This window comes from Phyllobates terribilis, unplaced genomic scaffold, assembly GCF_046119375.1.
Source record: "Phyllobates terribilis strain yellow unplaced genomic scaffold, ASM4611937v1 Scaffold_5__5_contigs__length_657084704, whole genome shotgun sequence".
In the NCBI taxonomy this organism is placed as follows: Eukaryota; Metazoa; Chordata; class Amphibia; order Anura; family Dendrobatidae; genus Phyllobates; species Phyllobates terribilis.
Genome location: NW_027362765.1, coordinates 505,174,147 through 505,191,096, shown reverse-complemented (window position 1 = coordinate 505,191,096; position 16,950 = coordinate 505,174,147). Strand labels below are relative to the sequence as shown.

Genomic DNA, 16,950 nt, shown 5'->3' with positions numbered 1-16,950 from the left:
CAGACCAAGATGGTCAAAACCCGTCAGGACTTACGCCGTGCCGAGGGGAGCTGCTTCTACTGTGGCAGTAAGGAGCACCAGATCCGTGCCTGCCCAGAGAGGTCGGGAAACGCCTGTGTCTAGGTTCGTTCAGAGAGGTCGACCTAGACAAGAATAAATCCTCTCCATCTCTGCTGCTGTCAGTCACAATTGTCTGCGGTGAGAACCGTTATTTCGAACTAGCCCAACTTGACTCTGGAGCAGCCGGGAATCTTATTTCACAGTCCCTGGTAGAGAAATACCGCATCCCCACCAAACCTCTGGCTGTACCCTTGTCTGTTGCTGCCGTGGATGGGGGTCTCTTACCACGCCCCATCCAACTCATCACCGAATCCATTACTCTGCAGGTGGGAATGCTGCATTCTGAGAGTATCTCCTTTCATGTTCTGCCTGGACTCTCTCACGCCCTCTTGCTAGGTTTACCTTGGCTCCAGAGACATGCACCCGTGCTTGACTGGCAGACCGGAGAAGTCCTTCGCTGGGGACAGGACTGCCATAAGATCTGTCTGGTTCCCGTCCATCCCGTCCGTCCTTCTCCTAACACAGCTAATCTACCTGGACTTCCGATTCCTTATTGGTCTTATGCTGATGTCTTTAATAAAAAGGAGGCAGAGACACTACCCCCTCATAGACCATACGACTGCCCTATCGACCTGTTATCCGGTACTACTCCTCCCCGTGGGCGTATTTATCCATTATCCGCTGCTGAGACCTGGTCGATGTCCAAATATATTGAGGAGAATCTGGCCAGGGGATTCATCCGGAAATCTACCTCCCCGGTGGGAGCAGGCTTCTTTTTCATCAAAAAGAAGGACGGCTCTCTCCGTCCCTGTATAGACTATAGAGGCCTTAACCAGATCACGGTGAAGAATAAGTACCCCCTTCCGCTCATTCCGGAGTTATTTGATCGTCTGAGGGGGGCTAGAATCTTCACCAAACTGGACCTCCGTGGGGCGTACAACCTGGTTCGTATCCGTCAGGGGGATGAATGGAAGACGGCATTCAACACCCGGGACGGCCACTATGAATATCTGGTAATGCCCTTTGGTCTCTGTAACGCTCCTGCCGTCTTTCAAGAGTTGGTCAATGACATCTTCCGGGACCTTCTCTACTCCTGCGTAGTGGTGTACCTGGACGACATCTTGGTCTTCTCTCCGGATCTCCAGACTCACCGGAGGGACGTTCGTCAGGTCCTGCTCAGGCTCAGGCAGAATCACCTCTTCGCTAAATACGAGAAGTGCCTCTTTGAGCAGACCTCGCTTCCGTTTTTGGGCTACATTATTTCTCAGACCGGCCTACGAATGGATCCAGAGAAACTGTCTGCCATCGAGAAATGGCCTCGACCGGAGGGGTTGAAGGCCATTCAGCGGTTCCTGGGCTTCGCCAACTACTACCGCCTCTTCATACCACACTTCTCTTCCCGGACTGCCCCAATTTCCGCGCTCACCCGTAAGGGTACTAATCCCAAAGAGTGGCCGCCCGAAGCAGAGGAGGCCTTTCTTTCCTTAAAACAGGCCTTCTCTTCCGCCCCGGTGCTGCATCGCCCGGACGGCAACAAGCAGTTCTTCCTGGAAGTTGACGCCTCCTCCTCTGGAGCCGGAGCGGTACTTACTCAAAAATCATCTTCCGGGAGGATGGTAACTTGCAGCTTCTTCTCTAAACTCTTCTCCTCCTCAGAGCGCAATTATTCCATAGGAGACCGAGAGTTATTGGCCATCAAACTGGCATTGGAGGAGTGGCGTTACCTGCTCGAGGGGGCTCTTCACCCGGTAATAATTTACACTGACCACAAGAACTTGGCTTACCTCCAGCATGCCCAGAGACTTAACCCGCGCCAAGCCCGGTGGTCCTTGTTTTTTGCTCGCTTTGATTTTGTTCTTCATTTTCGCCCGGCTGACAAAAACGTCAAGGCGGACGCCTTGTCTCGATCCTTTCTGGTGTCTGATCTCGAGGAAGATCCGAAACACATCATCGATCCCGCCAGAGTAATGCAGGTGGCTCCCGTGAGTCTAAATCGTCTCCCTCCCGGAAAGACGTTCGTATCAGTACCTGATCGGGAGAAGATCCTTCACTGGGGTCACTCGTCTAAACTGGCTGGCCACGCCGGTCAGAAAAAGACCCTCCAGCTTATTACCCGGCACTACTGGTGGCCTACCCTGCACAAGGACGTAATAGACTTTGTTTCTGCCTGTGTGTCCTGCGCCCGCAACAAGGTTCCGAGACATCTGCCAGCCGGTCGCCTCCTTCCGCTTTCTGTACCTGCTGCCCCCTGGCAGCATATAGCAATGGACTTTATAACTGACCTCCCAGTCTCTGCCGGTTGTACGGTCATTTGGGTGGTCGCTGACCGCTTCTCCAAGATGGCTCATTTCGTTCCCCTGCCAGGCCTCCCGTCTGCACCCGAGCTAGCTAAAGACTTTATTCGTCACATCTTTCGTCTTCATGGCCTGCCCCTCCACATCGTGTCGGATCGTGGGGTACAGTTCACCTCACGCTTCTGGAGAGCCACTTGTAAACTGCTAGACGTCACCCTGGACTTCTCTTCCGCTTACCACCCACAGTCCAATGGTCAAGTGGAGCGGATCAATCAGAACCTGACCAGTTACCTCCGGCACTTCGTTAATGCCCATCATTCAGACTGGGTGGATCTCCTAGCATGGGCCGAGTTCTCTTATAACAATCACGAGAGCGAATCCTCCTCCAAATCCCCGTTTTTTGTAGTCTTCGGTCAGCATCCTCGGATTCCTTTTCCTGTCTCCACCTCTGTGGACAACCCGGCTGCGGAATCTCTCATTAGCAAATTTTCCTCCATTTGGGAGAGTACCCGATCCGCACTCCTTCAGTCGTCCGAACGGATGAAAAGACACGCTGACAAAAAACGCCTGGATCCTCCACAATTTCGTCCTGGAGATAAAGTCTGGCTCTCATCTAAATATGTCCGACTCAAGATACCTTCTTACAAGTTAGGGCCTCGGTTCATCGGTCCTCTGGAGGTCATCAGTCAGATCAACCCGGTGGCCTATAAATTGAAACTCCCGGCCAACTTACAGATCCCTAACTCCTTCCATGTATCTCTCCTCAAACCTGTGGTTCTTAACTCTTTTTCCAAGTCTACAGGTACGCCTCCTGCTCCGGTTTCTGCTGAGGACGAGTTTGAGGTAGAGAACATTCTTGCCACCAAAAGGGTAAGAGGAAAGACCTTTTTTCTAGTGGATTGGAAGGGGTTTGGTCCTGAGGAGAGAACGTGGGAGCCCCGGGAGAACATCCATGCCCCTCTTATCCTTGCTAAATTTCTGTCTGGCATAAAAAAGGGGGGGCCTAAAGGGGGGGGGTACTGTAGCGCCGGCGTCCCTGCCCTCTGCTAGGCAGGGACGCTGTTCCCCTCACCTCTCTGTTCCGTGCCCGGCGTCCTCCTCCCGCTCTGCTGGCAGCGCGCGCTCCTTCCCGGCCACTGTGCTTAGGGCGCGCGCGCTCTCCCTCCCTCTTAAAGGGGCCGCGCGCGCCGTCCTAAGGAGTCCCCGGCCAATGGCCGGAGGACTTCACCATATATAATGCACCTCCTCCAAAATGGAGGTGCCCGAGCAATGTTGTTGCACTGTTCACTACTCTGCTTCAGCCCTCAGGTCCCGTTGCCAGTTACCTGCCAGATACCTGCCAGATTCCTGCCAGCTTGCTGTCTTATTCCTGCCTGATATTCTGCTACCTGCCTGCTAGCCTGAGGTCCGACGGTCTGCCTTACAACTCCTGTCAGTCTGTCTAAGGACCAGCTTGCCCGCTCACCTGGGAGCGCACATCAGCTACCTGCCTGCTTGCCTGAGGTCCGACGGTCTGCCTTCCAACTCCTGTCAGTCTGTCTATGGACCAGCTTGCCCGCTCACCTGGGAGCGCACATCTGCTACCTGCCTGCTAGCCTACCTGGAGGCTCCGCCGTCACGTGCAGTGACCACCTGCCTGTCCAGTGACTCCTGCCCGCTCACCTGGGAGCGCTCATCTGCTGCCTGTCTGCTAGCCTACCTGGAGGCTCTGCCGTCACGTGCTGTGACCACCCGCCTGTCCAGTGACTTCTGCCCGCTCACCTGGGAGCGCTCATCAGCCGCCTGTCTGTTGGTCTTCCTGGAGGCTCCGCCGTCACATGCTGTGACCACCCGTTTATCCAGAGACTCTCGCCTGCTCACCTGGGAGCTCACGTCTACCATCAGCCGCCACAGGTCGTACCAACCCTTTACCCAGAGACTGCCCCGGTCACTTGCCGTGACCTCCTGCCCGTTCATCCAGAGACTGCCCCGGTCCCTTGCCGTGACCTCCTGCCCGTTCATCCAGAGACCTCCCCGGTCACTTGCCGTGACCTCCTGCCCGTTCATCCAGAGACTGCCCCGGTCACTTGCCGTGACCTCCTGCCCGTTCATCCAGAGACTGCCCCGGTCACTTGCCGTGACCTCCAGCCCGTTCACTCAGAGACTGTCCCGGTCACCTGCTGTGACTGCCTGCCCGTCTTCCCTGGTCGCCACCCGCTCCCTTACAAGGACCGCCCCCTTGTATAGTAGCTCAGAGGTTCCGCCTCCCAGACCCGTTACAGGCACCTTATTGGTCATACGCGGACGTCTTTGACAAAAAGGCGGCTGATGCACTACCTCCTCATAGGCCGTATGACTGTCCTATTGATCTCATTCCTGGTGCCTCTCCATCCCGAGGTCGAATCTACCCCCTGTCATTGGCTGAGACCCGTGCCATATCGGAATACATAGAAGAAAATCTGGCGAGGGGTTTTATCCAGAAATCCACCTCTCCGGCAGGTGCAGGATTCTTCTTTGTCAAGAAAAAGGACAGCTCTCTTCGCCCTTGTATCGACTATAGAGGTCTAAATCTAATCACCGTCAAGAAAAAGTATCCTCTGCCTCTCATCTCTGAGTTGTTTGATCGCCTCAAAGGCGCAAAGATCTTCACCAAGCTCAATCTCCATGGTGCATACAATCTCATCCGGATTCTTCAGGGTGATGAGTGGAAGACTGCATTTAACACTCGGGATAGCCACTACGAGTACCGCGTGATGCCCTTCGGACTCTGCAATGCTCCAGCAGTATTCCAAGAACTGGTGAATGACATCTTCCGAGATCTTCTATATTCCTGTGTGGTAGTGTACCTGGACGAGATTCTGGTATTCTCTTCTGATCTGCCTTCACATCGAAGAGACGTTCGGCAGGTATTGCAGAGGCTCAGGAAGAATCGTCTGTATGCCAAATTCGAGAAATGCATTTTTGAACAGACTTCATTCCCCTTCCTGGGATACATAATCTCTGAGACCGGGCTTAAGACCCCGAAAAAGTGTCTGCCGTTCTAAAGTGGCCCAGACCTGAGGGGTTGAAGGCTATTCAGCGGTTTCTGGGATTTGCTAATTATTACCGCCTGTTCATGCCTCACTTTTCCTCTCAGACTGCTCCCATCTCGGCCTTGACCCGCAAAGGGGTTAATCCCAAGGTATGGACTCCCGAAGCGGAAAGTGCATTTGTGTCCTTGAAGCAAGTCTTCTCTTCGGCTCTAGTACTTCATCATCCTGACTGCAACAAGCAGTTCTTCCTGGAGGTTGATGCCTCTTCCACTGGGGCCGGAGCAGTTCTCACTCAGAAATCCTCGTCTGGGCAAATGGTGACCTGCGGTTTCTTCTCCAAGCTCTTTTCTCCTTTGGAGCGCAATTATTCCATTGGAGATTGGGAACTGCTTGCCATCAAATTGGCGATGGAGGAGTGACGGTTCTTACTGGAGGGGGCCTTACATCCGGTGGTTGTCTACATGGACCACAAAAATCTCGCCTACTTGCAGTCCGCTCAACGACTTAATCCTCGTCAGGCCAGATGGTTGTTGTTCTTTGCTCACTTCAACTTCTCTCTTCACTTCCATCCGGCTGAAAAGAATATCAAGGCAGACGTGCTCTCCTGATCATTCCTGTCTGCTGATCAAGAGAAGGAACCTCAACACATCATTGAGCCCTCCAGAATAATGACTGTCGCTCCGTTTGACCTGTCTCACCTTCCCCTTGGTAAGACATTTGTAGCGGCTCCGGATAGGAAGAGGGTCTTATTCTGGGGTCACTCGTCTAATCTAGGAGGTCATGCCGGTCAGAGGAAGACGCTTCTGCTAATTTCCCAACATTATTGGTGGCCAACCTTACGCAAGGACGTTGCGGATTTCATCTCTGCCTGCTTTTCCTGTGCCAGAAACAAGACACCCAGGCAACTTCCGACTGGTCGACTTCTTCCGCTACCCATAACTTCTGCTCTGTGGCAACATATTGCGATGGATTTCATCACAAATCTCCCTGTTTCGGATGGTTGTACTGCCATTTGGGTGGTCGCTGACCGCTTCTCCAAGATGGCTCATTTCATTCCCTGGCCGGGTCTTCCTTCGACGCCAATGCTTGCTAAAGATTTCATCCTTCATATCTTCCGTCTCCACAGAATAACTCATCATATCATCTCGGATAGAGGAGTTCAGTTTACTTCACCCTTCTGGAGAGCCACGTGCAAGCTTCTGGATGTCGCATTGGATTTCTCATCGGCCTATCATCCACAGTCCAATGGCCAGGTCGAGCGCATCAATCAGATCCTCATTAGCTTCCTTCGGCACTTCGTCAATGCTCACCATAGCGACTGGGTGGAATTTATGCCTTGGGCCGAGTTTTCTTACAATAACCATGTGAGTGAATCCTCTGCCAAATCGCCATTTTTTGCGATGTATGGACAGCACTCCAATATTCCGTTTCCTGTCTCTACTTCCGTTGACAATCCTGCTGCGAAGTCTCTCGTCAAAGACTTTTCTGCGATTTGGGAAGACACTAAATCGGCACTGTTGCAGTTCTCTGAGCGGATGAAGAGACACGCCGACAAGAGACGCCTGGATCCACCTCTATTGCATCCGAGGGATAAGGTCTGGTTATCCTCCAAGTATGTCCGCCTCAAGATGCCTTCTTACAAGTTGGGTCCGTGGTTCATCGGTCCATTCGAGATTCTGAGTTAAATCAATCCAGTAGCATACAAGTTGAAACTTCCTGCCTCTTTACGGATCCCCAATTCCTTTCATGTGTCTCTCCTCAAACCGGTAGTCCTCAATTCCTTCTCTGACGATCCAGGTAACACTTCTGCTCCAGTTTCTGTTGAGGACGTCTTTGAGGTAGAAAACATTCTGGCTACCAAGAGGGTAAGAGGAAATATTTTCTTTCTTGTAGATTGGAGGGGATTTGGTCCTGAGGAGAGGCCATGGGAGCCCAGGGAGAACATTCATGCTCCTCTTCTTCTGGAAAAAATTCTTGCGGGCTTGAAGAAGAAGGGGGCGTAAGGGAGGGGGTACTAGAGCATCGGCGTCTGTCGGGCAGGAGGCAAATCCCCTTACCATCGCGGCCCGGTGTCCTCTGCTCCGCTTCCTGCTCATGCTGTGCTGACATGGGGTGCGCGCACTACGCGCAGATGCCCGGGCACTGTGCTTATGGTGCGTGCGCGTTCCCTGCTTCTTAAAGGGACCCCGCACGCCATCCTAAAATGTCCCCGGCCAATGGACGGAGGACACCTGTTATTTAAGGCACCTCCCCCAAGATGGAGGTGCCTGTGCAATGTTGTAGTTTGTGTGCTAACACTCTCTCCAGCCCTCAGGTCCCAGTGCTGCCCGCCTGTCTGTTTTTCAGCCAGGTCCGCCAGCCTGTCTATCAGCCGTGCCCAGCAGCCTGTCTATCAGCTGTGCCCGCCAGTTGGTCTATCAACCGTGCCCGCCAGTCAGCCCGCCAGTCGAGCCTGTCCGTCTGCTTGCCTGCTAGCTTTGCTCATCTGCCAGCTAATCAGCCGTGCCAGTCTGCTTCAGCTGTCAGGCCCGTGGGAGTCGCCTGCTCTCACATGAGGTCGGTCCCAGAGTAGCACCTGGTCCACCTTCCCGGTCCCTCCTTGGTTCACGGAGTCGACTAGGCCACCGTGTAGCCAGGGTCGGTCCTGGTAGGCCCATAGTCACGCCCCTCTGGTCCCTCCTTGTTCCAAGGCACAGTGGTTCCACCATCCGGACCTGTAACAATTCATATGTTCCACAAAAAGAAAAACAGATAAAATTTTTTTGTCCCGCACAATATAACCCCTCATACAGCCCCATCTGCAAAAAGAGTAAAATGCTATGACTCTCAGAAAATGGCAATACAAAAACATGAAGAATTTTTTAGTTGAAAAAATTACACAAATTGAATATCACCATAATCATACCGACCCACAGAATAAACTCTGGTGCACGGTAAATGCTGTGAAGAAAAACAACTGAAAACAATACCAGAATTCTTGTTTTTTTGTATGCTGCCCCAGCAAAAATAAAATAAAAAGTGATAAAAAAGTCCTTGATGCTAATGAAAACTGCAGCTTGTCCCTTAGAAAACAAGCTCTAATTCAGCAATGTCTACTGAAAAGTAAAAAGTTATGGCTCTCAGAAAAAGGCATCAAAAAGTAAAGAAATAAAAATTTAAAGTGATTTTGTAGTGCAAAAATTCTTAAGCATAAAAAAATTTAAACTGGTTATTGCCATATTATATATTTGTTATATATAATTATCATATCGTATGTTATTATATCAATAATACAGTATATTATCATATTGATAATCTGATGATAAAGTTAATAAAGATAATGTCAATTATACCGCACAATGAATCCTATAAAAAAGTAAAAGAACAATTCCAAAATTGATGTTTTAGTTCATCTCACTTTCCAAAAGTGTAATAAAAAGTTATCAAAAAGTTGTATGTACTGAACAATGGTATCAATGAAAACAACAGCTCATCATCCTAAAATCAACCCTGCACAGTAAAATATAAAACCTAAGGCTCTCAAAATAGTGACGCAAAAAAAAGGTTTAAAAAATACCAAAATTGCTTTTTTTTCACTTCCATCCAAAAAGAGTTATTAAAGCTTAATCAACATCAAGTTTTATGTAGCCGAAATAGTGCGACTGAAAAGTACAGCATGACCTGCCACAAACAAGCCCTTACATGAATCCATTGACAAAAAATAAAAAGTTGGTTTTCAGAATATGACAATAGAAAAAAACTGAAGAAAAAAAAAATGCTGCGTCTTAAAGGCTAAAAATAGACCTTTTTCTAATCTTACATTGCTTTATGAAAATGAAACAGATGAAAACAGTAAACATGGAAAAGAATTATAGCAAAAACATGGTACAAGGTGCAACTATTTTTTGCAAATATTCTTCCAGTAACTTTGATTATATATGGCCTCTGTGATGTCTATCTGTATGTATGCTCCGAATATTACTAAAATTACATTTTGAAATATTCTTTACTTGTCAAAGTAGCAATTTCTAAATATATAGACAATGAACATAACATCCATGGACTTAGATGACACAACCTAATCTCAAACAGAAAGAATAAACCTACTATAATCATTTTTAATAGGAACAAATGACAGTAGTATTCAAGGAGGTCTACATTTTGCATCATTTTTAACGTTTGCCCTGGTGCAATTATACACTAAATCAACGTACATGAATATTATGACATAGAACATCATTGGCCAAAATAATAACTAATTAATTTGTAATTTAAGACTGAAAACAGTAATTCACTATTTGTCTTGAAAAAAGAATTGTTTTGTTACTGTTAACTAAATATACTTTTTCTGTTTCAGTCAATTCCAATATTTAACATGAAATAAAATTTTGGATCATGCTTTTTTTTTTTTTTGCATTGTGTATTGTTATTCCCACTTAAACTTTATGAACAGATTGAAAACTGGGTGTTACTATTCCCATTGTGAAATGGGTGTGTCCTTATATAGCCATCCTTGATTGGACAATATCAGAGTGTGTACAGACACACCTCCAACTGGTTACACAAGTTAACTTATCCATACATTTGTAGTAGGAATAACAGAGGAAAAGCACATCAGCCACACCTGCTTGTACCTTTTTCTACAGCACATATAGTACTCGATGAAGAAAATAAATAAAATATATGTATATACTGTATATCTATATATACACTAAATATATATATATATATATACATATGACATTTCTAATCTTGGATTGATGAATCCTTCCATTAGGCACTTTTGAGATTGGTCTGCGGTTATCACTATACCTTCATAATGACACTTTGAGGTTTCCATTTAGTAAGTGTAACTAGTCCATTATAACGAGGCCTTCAAATATAACCCTTTTAGTTCTTTGATTCCCTACCTTTGCAAATGTCTCTCAAGATGGCACCTTAGTGTCACCACTGTGCAGCTCCTACCCTTACTCAGAGGAAGCCTCACCCCTCTGAAATTCTGAAATGATGCATAGTAAAATATGATCAGGATGTTTATCTTATTCGTAATCTAATAGAAGAAAACATTCTGGCTGACAGAAGGTTTCGCAATAAACCTATCCAGTCCGGCTTACAGTACATGTGAAATGTTGACACTGAAGTTTCACTGCTCAACAGGTGCTGCGGAGAAGAACTCTGGTGCGCTCTTATTTCTCAGCCATCACAGAGCTGCTTACAAGTTATTAAATATCTGGAGTGTTTTTGTTGTCTTTGGTTATAGTACATGGTTATTTTGAGTATACCGCAAATATTTATTTTTTTATATAGCTGCTATCCTTGTTTTATTTATGTCATTATCAACTTTTTACTTATTAGATAATACAGAAAATGTCAGCAATACCTTAATATTCACATACACTGGCACTAAAAGTTGTTTTTAAACTTTTTTTTTTGATAAGTTTAGAGACATTCTACTTATACTTATGTCACTTAGCCTTATTGTGTCGCTGTTATGTGATGAACTCCTTCTATGTGGAAATGCTTCTCAGTGATAGATTGCATCCATCATTTATTGTTCTGTTGTTAGTATCAGTTCAAAAATGTAAAAAAAGCAATAGAGTATGTACCTTACTTCAGGTGCTGGGATTCCAACCACAATACAGTCCAATTGTACTCTACTTCCTTCGGTAACTTCCCTACTTTTCAATTTCTGGATAAAATTAGGAGGCTGCCCAATAGTCTCTTCTGAATAAAAAGAAGAAGCGGCATTCGTTTCAACTTCTAAAACTTCTTCCCTTTCAATTTCTGGTCCTACGGCTTCCAAACTCTCTGGTTCTTCGGAGACAGAAGCATCTATTTCTGTCTGTACTGGCGGACAGAGCGGCCGCTCTCGATTTTCTGACTGAGTGGTGTAATTGGAGATGTCTTCTTCAAGAGTTCCACTTTTTAAATCACGTTTGCTTCTTCGATTTTTTAACGTCTTAGGCCTGATCCGCTTGGAACTGTTGGCTTTGAATAATGAAGATAGCTCTTCTATGAAATCTGCTGCTTTATTTAGAAACTCTTTCTTAGACTCTGTCTCGCTTCCATAAGGATTTACTCTCTGTTGCTTTTTCGTATCCTTAGTTTCGTCTGCAGAGTTTCTTGTACCTTTTAGGACATGTTCTTGATGAAAGTCTGAGTCTTGTTGTTGGTCAGTGACTGCTGGGTTGTTTGGAGTGCTTAGAGATGATCTTACAGAAGATTTGGCTTGTTTCCTCAGTTCTCTGGGTGGGCATTTAAGAACAGACTGCGCCTCTTTTTGTTGTCCATCCTGGTCAATTGATTGTCGCGCCAAATGTACACTTTGGTCTAATTCCTCCTGGCTCAGAAAGGCAGAAAGATCAGAAAAGTCATCTGTTCCTCCTAACTCATCAACTTTGGCAGAGCAGAGGCTATGATGATATGAATGGGCGGAGGAGATAGTAGAGCTTTGTTCACTGTTTTCGTGATGTATAATAGATTCAGCTAAGTAGCTCTCTCTGAGAAGCTGGGAAATAGACGTACGATCTTCTATATTATCGTCTTGCATGCTGTTAATAAAAAGAACAAAGACCAACCATGTGAATATAATGGTGGCTCATTCTTCACTTATTGTCATGGCATATTAATCTGAATGCTATGTGATTTTGGAATACGGTATACAAAATGAAATGTAACAAACAGTTATGGCACATTTACACCATTTTACTCAAGACTTTAAAGGGGTTTTCCACTACTAGGACTACCCCTTCATGATCTGAATGCTTTCCCCCGTTAAAATAAAAATATTTATACTCACCTCCCGTGCCGGCGCCGTTCCAGTGGTGTCGGCACTCGCGTTTCCGGGGCTCATGTGAGGTTGTTATGACACGTGAGCCCTACGTCCAATCAGCACTGGCATCACTGTCCCCACCATTGGACGTATATATAATCAAGAGGAAGTGATTACTTATACATGGCATGGGAGGTGGGTATAAATATTTTTATTTTAAAGGGGGCAAAAACAAAGGGGTTGTCCTAGTAGTGACCAACCCATTTAAATTTAGAAATCAAGTGAGATTCATTACCCAAAGGGTCATAATACCAACAATTAAAGATTACCATTCAGTTCACTGTAGTGTGACACTGCTTTTTATATCACCTAAGTCTTAAGGCCCCCATACACATTAGATGGCTGACAGCAGAACGATGCTTTGACCAATCGTTTAGGAGACAGTCATCTCTCCCACATATACGCTTCTATGTTCTCGAGGAGAAAGCTGGCGGTGGCTCATCACTGGGAGAAAAAAATGTTCAGCAGCCTAGAATCGGACATGCCCCATCCACATCTCCCCCCCAACGATCTGTTGGCCAGTGCCCCAATACACAATAGTCTAATGTGTATGGGGGTCTTAAGTCCAAAGCTTCACATTTGTCTTTATCTTTTTCATTACTAATGCTATTCCTGAATCTTTGTGCCATGTCCTAACCAAATCATACGTATGGAGCAAATTATAAAGGAGCACACTAATGAAATACTGCATTGATATCATATACCGTAAATGTATTTAGAATTTGCATTGATAAAGAAAAAAAAAGAGAAGATGAAGAATTAAAACTAACCCACATTATCTTATAAGCATCTATGTACAATACACCATTGGCATGCAGATATTGAACTATTAATGTGCAAGAAATCAGTAGATACTCTAAGTCAGTATAACAAGTAGACGGCTGCATTCATAAAGACAAAACAATAAATAAATTGCATAGTACTGTTTGATAGATCTGCTAATGTATAGCAAAGAAAAATGTAGTGTTCCTTGTACCAGTCGCAACTTGAAGACAGGATCAGGCCAACTGAGCAAATTCCCTTTCTCTGATATATGAAGACATCTGCCATACGTTTATGGCTGAGCTGTAAGCATGAACTTGAGATGACATAAAGATGAAAGGGAGTTAGGTAGGTGATTATTTTGGCAGCTTGAATGCAGTTACAATTAGCATGTAAATGTTTTCTTTCTTTTTTTGACTAATGGCCAAGATGGAACGGTATTGTTAAATCTATATTACAGATTGATCATTCCCTTTATTTTTTGTAAGAATCATAAGAAGTCAGAGGATTTTTTTTTCCAAAGGTCCTTTTTTCATAAGCCTGTATGATGTGTAAAAAAAAAAAAGATGTGCCCTTAGCGATTAAAAAAAATAAATTTATCTATGTGCCTAGACTTTTTTTCTGAAAGACATGTCTGCATGTGGGCATGCAAGTTTAGAGCACAGTGTGTGTTCTCTGGGAAGAATGCTTTTTCTCTCCCCAGCCCCTTCTTTTCCTCAAAGCTACAGCCGAGGGCTTCTAAAACTGTAAGGTGGGCCTCTCTGGTGAGCAATAAGAGATGTACCCTTTTCTAGAAAAAAATAAATGTATCTATGTTGCTAGACTTTTTTCTCAAAGACATGTCTGCTTGTGGGCATGCAAGTTTAGAGCACAGTGGGTGTTCTCTGGGAAGAATGCTGCCTCTCCCCCAGCTCCTTATTTTATTCAAAGCTACAGCCCAGGGCTTCTAAAACTGTAAGCTGAGCCTCTCTGGTGGACAATACTCCGTTTGAGAAGATATCCCATGCTCAGCAGGACAGTCGCACTGTTACAAGAGCTTTGCAGGCATACATGATCAATATTTGCCAGGAAGACATTTTACTGTGCAATTTTCCAAATGCACAGGAAGCAATAATTTAAAGGGGTTGTTCAGGATTGGAAAAACATAACTGCTTTCTTCCTGAATCAGGAACCAGAGCTGTCCATGGGCCTATCAGTGAGCTGTGTCTAGCATTGGTGTTCAGCTCCATACTGTTACCAGGGGCTGTGTGACTGGTACTCGGGCTACTGTAGATTGTATTAGGGGCACTGGGGCCAGTAATGTAACAAAGAAAAGGCACAGGAAGCTCTGTTTTTGCCTTTGGCTCCTTGATTTTGCTTGTGGTTGTACAAGCTGCAATGCAGCTCATACATCTTCGTAGGGAGATATATGCAATGTTTTCCTATACATACCAGTTTGTTTTTTTGTTTTTTTAAAGCATCAAAAATACCTTTATTATTTCTTACCACTGTTATAGAGACAATTATAATATGTAATACAGAATGTATAAAATAATATGTCATAATATAAATCATATGTGCATTAAGGATCTTTATGAGCAAGACATAAACCTTATTTCTAGCCCATGGCAATACAAGACTAATGTTGGTGTTAGCTTATAGTTAGGCCTCATTCAGACATCACGTACGAGTGTTATGCATGTTTTTAATGGATAGTACTCATACCTGTGATAGTCTATAGGGCCATTCACATGTCCATGATTTTTCGCACACCAATTGGTCCATGAAAAATCACAGAAACATGTCTGATTTTGATCCGAGTGTCGGATCAGAATCGGCAGTGCAAGTCTATGGGTTTGTTAAAAAAAAGTAGACTGCACTCGGATGACATTCAAGTGAAGTCCGATTTTCACGGATTGTCACATAGGAGAAGGTGGAGAAACTTTTTTTTTTCTCCACGTATGAGAAAAAGTGATGACAATCGAACCACACTCTGATCAAAATTATTGGTCCATTTTTCTTGTATGTGGAGAAAAACGGACATCTGAATGAGCCCTTATAATAATAATAATAATAATATTTTTTTATTTCTATAGCACTAACATATTCCGCAGCACTTTACATTTTAGAGGAGACTTGTACAGACAATAAAAGACATTACAGAATAACAATAATCACATAAATCGACAGCTACCAGGAGGTCTTCTGCCTTACTGTGCAAAAAACAATAATATACACTGAAGTCAAGACAATGGATACTATCTGTTTTATAATAGTACAAGCATTATAAATACATAAAGATCAAAGTGAAACACAAGCTGCTTGAGGTCATATTCCTATACATTTTCTGTTTGCAGCTGTCTGTCAGTGGATGCTTTCTGAAACAATGTTTGAAAAGGGATTTCCTTTACTAGGATATTGATGACCTATCCAAAGGATAGTTTACTAATTTTACGGTTGAAAGAAGACAGAAGTCCATTGTGTTTCAACGTATAACAGATCGGTGGGGGTCTAACACCCACCAAATCCCACCGATCAGCTCTTACCAGATCCGACAGTGGCCATATGTAAAGTTTATGGAGGCTTCATGGCTCCGTATACTGTTTAGTGGCTGCTGCCAGGTACCGCAGATCAGTTTCAAACTTTCCAATATTATATTGCTTATGATGACGAATACTCATTACATCATTCTGGCTGTAGAAGTGTCATCTTAGGCTCATGTGCATGGGGAACCTCATTTCAGCCTTGGCCAAATGTGTGGACCCATATCAACATGTACATCTGATCTGCCTTTATTCAAATCAGTTGTTATGGAAGGAGTTTTGCCTTGGGAGGAGACAATGTTGCCACTGCCCTCACTGTGTGCTTGCACTCACTCCTTACACTGATTTGTATACAGGGATTTCTGTCTTCTTGGAGACACACAATAGCAGCAACAGAGCTGAGATTAAAGGAGTTGTCCACTTGGCCTCAATAAAATTAAAAAACCTATACTCACCTCCCGTGCTGGAGCCGTTCCCGTGGTGTGAGCACTCGCTATCCCCAGGGCTGCCCTGCAGTTGTTGTCACACCGGCGTCCAATCAGCGCTGGCATCACTGTCCCCGCCTACATATGGATTGAACATGAAGAGGATGTCAGGACTTCATCTCCATGTCTAGTTGGTATGAAGGCTGAGACAGTGACACCAGCGATGATTGGGTGCCGGTGTCATGTGTCACAGCAACCATACAGGGGAGCCCCGGGGACAGCGAGTGCTGACACTGCAGCAACGGCGCCAGCACAGGAGACAGAGCGGCATGGTGGCTCAGTGGTTAGCACTGCAGCCTTGCAGCGCTGGGGTCCTTGGTTCAAATCTCACCAAGGACAACATCTGCAAGGAGTTTGTAAGTTCTCCCCATGTTTGCGTGGGTTTCTTCCAGGTTCTCTGGTTTCCTCCCACACTCCAAAGACATACTGATAGGGAATGTAGATTGTGAGACCCAATGGGGACAGTGCCCATAATGTCTGTAAATTGTCTGAATTGTAAAGCACTGCAGAATATGTTGGCGCTATATAAATAAAAAGATTATTATTATTATAGATTTTTATTTTATCGGGGCCAAACATTTAGTTCAAGAAGGGGTTGTCCTAGTAGTGGACAACCCCTTTAAGCTCTTTTTCCTCCACTTTTAAAAATGCATTGTAGCACCCTGAGGATTCGGCTGCTACAGGGGTATTGCACCTCACTCCAGAGGTGTGGTATTCCACTCCCGGGTAAGGATGGAGTGTGGAACTGAGCTCAGTAGGCTGCATGCACTACATACATCCCATTTCCGGGGGACAGAACTACGGTACTCCCACCAAGTAAATGTGCAGGTACGACAGCATCTGTCCCTGGCTGGAGTGGGAGGGGGGTGGAACATCCCAGTAGTGTAGGGGCAGATAGGGGGAGTACTCTGGGTAAAGCTAGGAGCTCATTGGGTGCTAGTCACCTGGGCTCACACATAGAGGGAGTATATATGGTGGGCACCATCTTAGATCAGGGTTCAGTTC

At 45.4% G+C, this 16,950-nt stretch overlaps 1 protein-coding gene across 6 annotated transcripts in view; it reads right to left on the bottom strand.

The window, feature by feature from the left end:
• MYPN (myopalladin) overlaps nt 1-16,950 on the bottom strand; it is a 283,025-nt gene that overhangs the window by 116,776 nt on the left and 149,299 nt on the right. For all 6 annotated transcript variants that reach the window (XM_073685590.1, XM_073685593.1, XM_073685588.1 and 3 more), the window contains one exon: nt 10,951-11,895. In XM_073685590.1, the coding sequence (XP_073541691.1) occupies nt 10,951-11,894 (944 nt within the window). In that variant the 5' untranslated portion in view covers nt 11,895. The remainder of the gene's footprint in view (nt 1-10,950; nt 11,896-16,950) is intronic.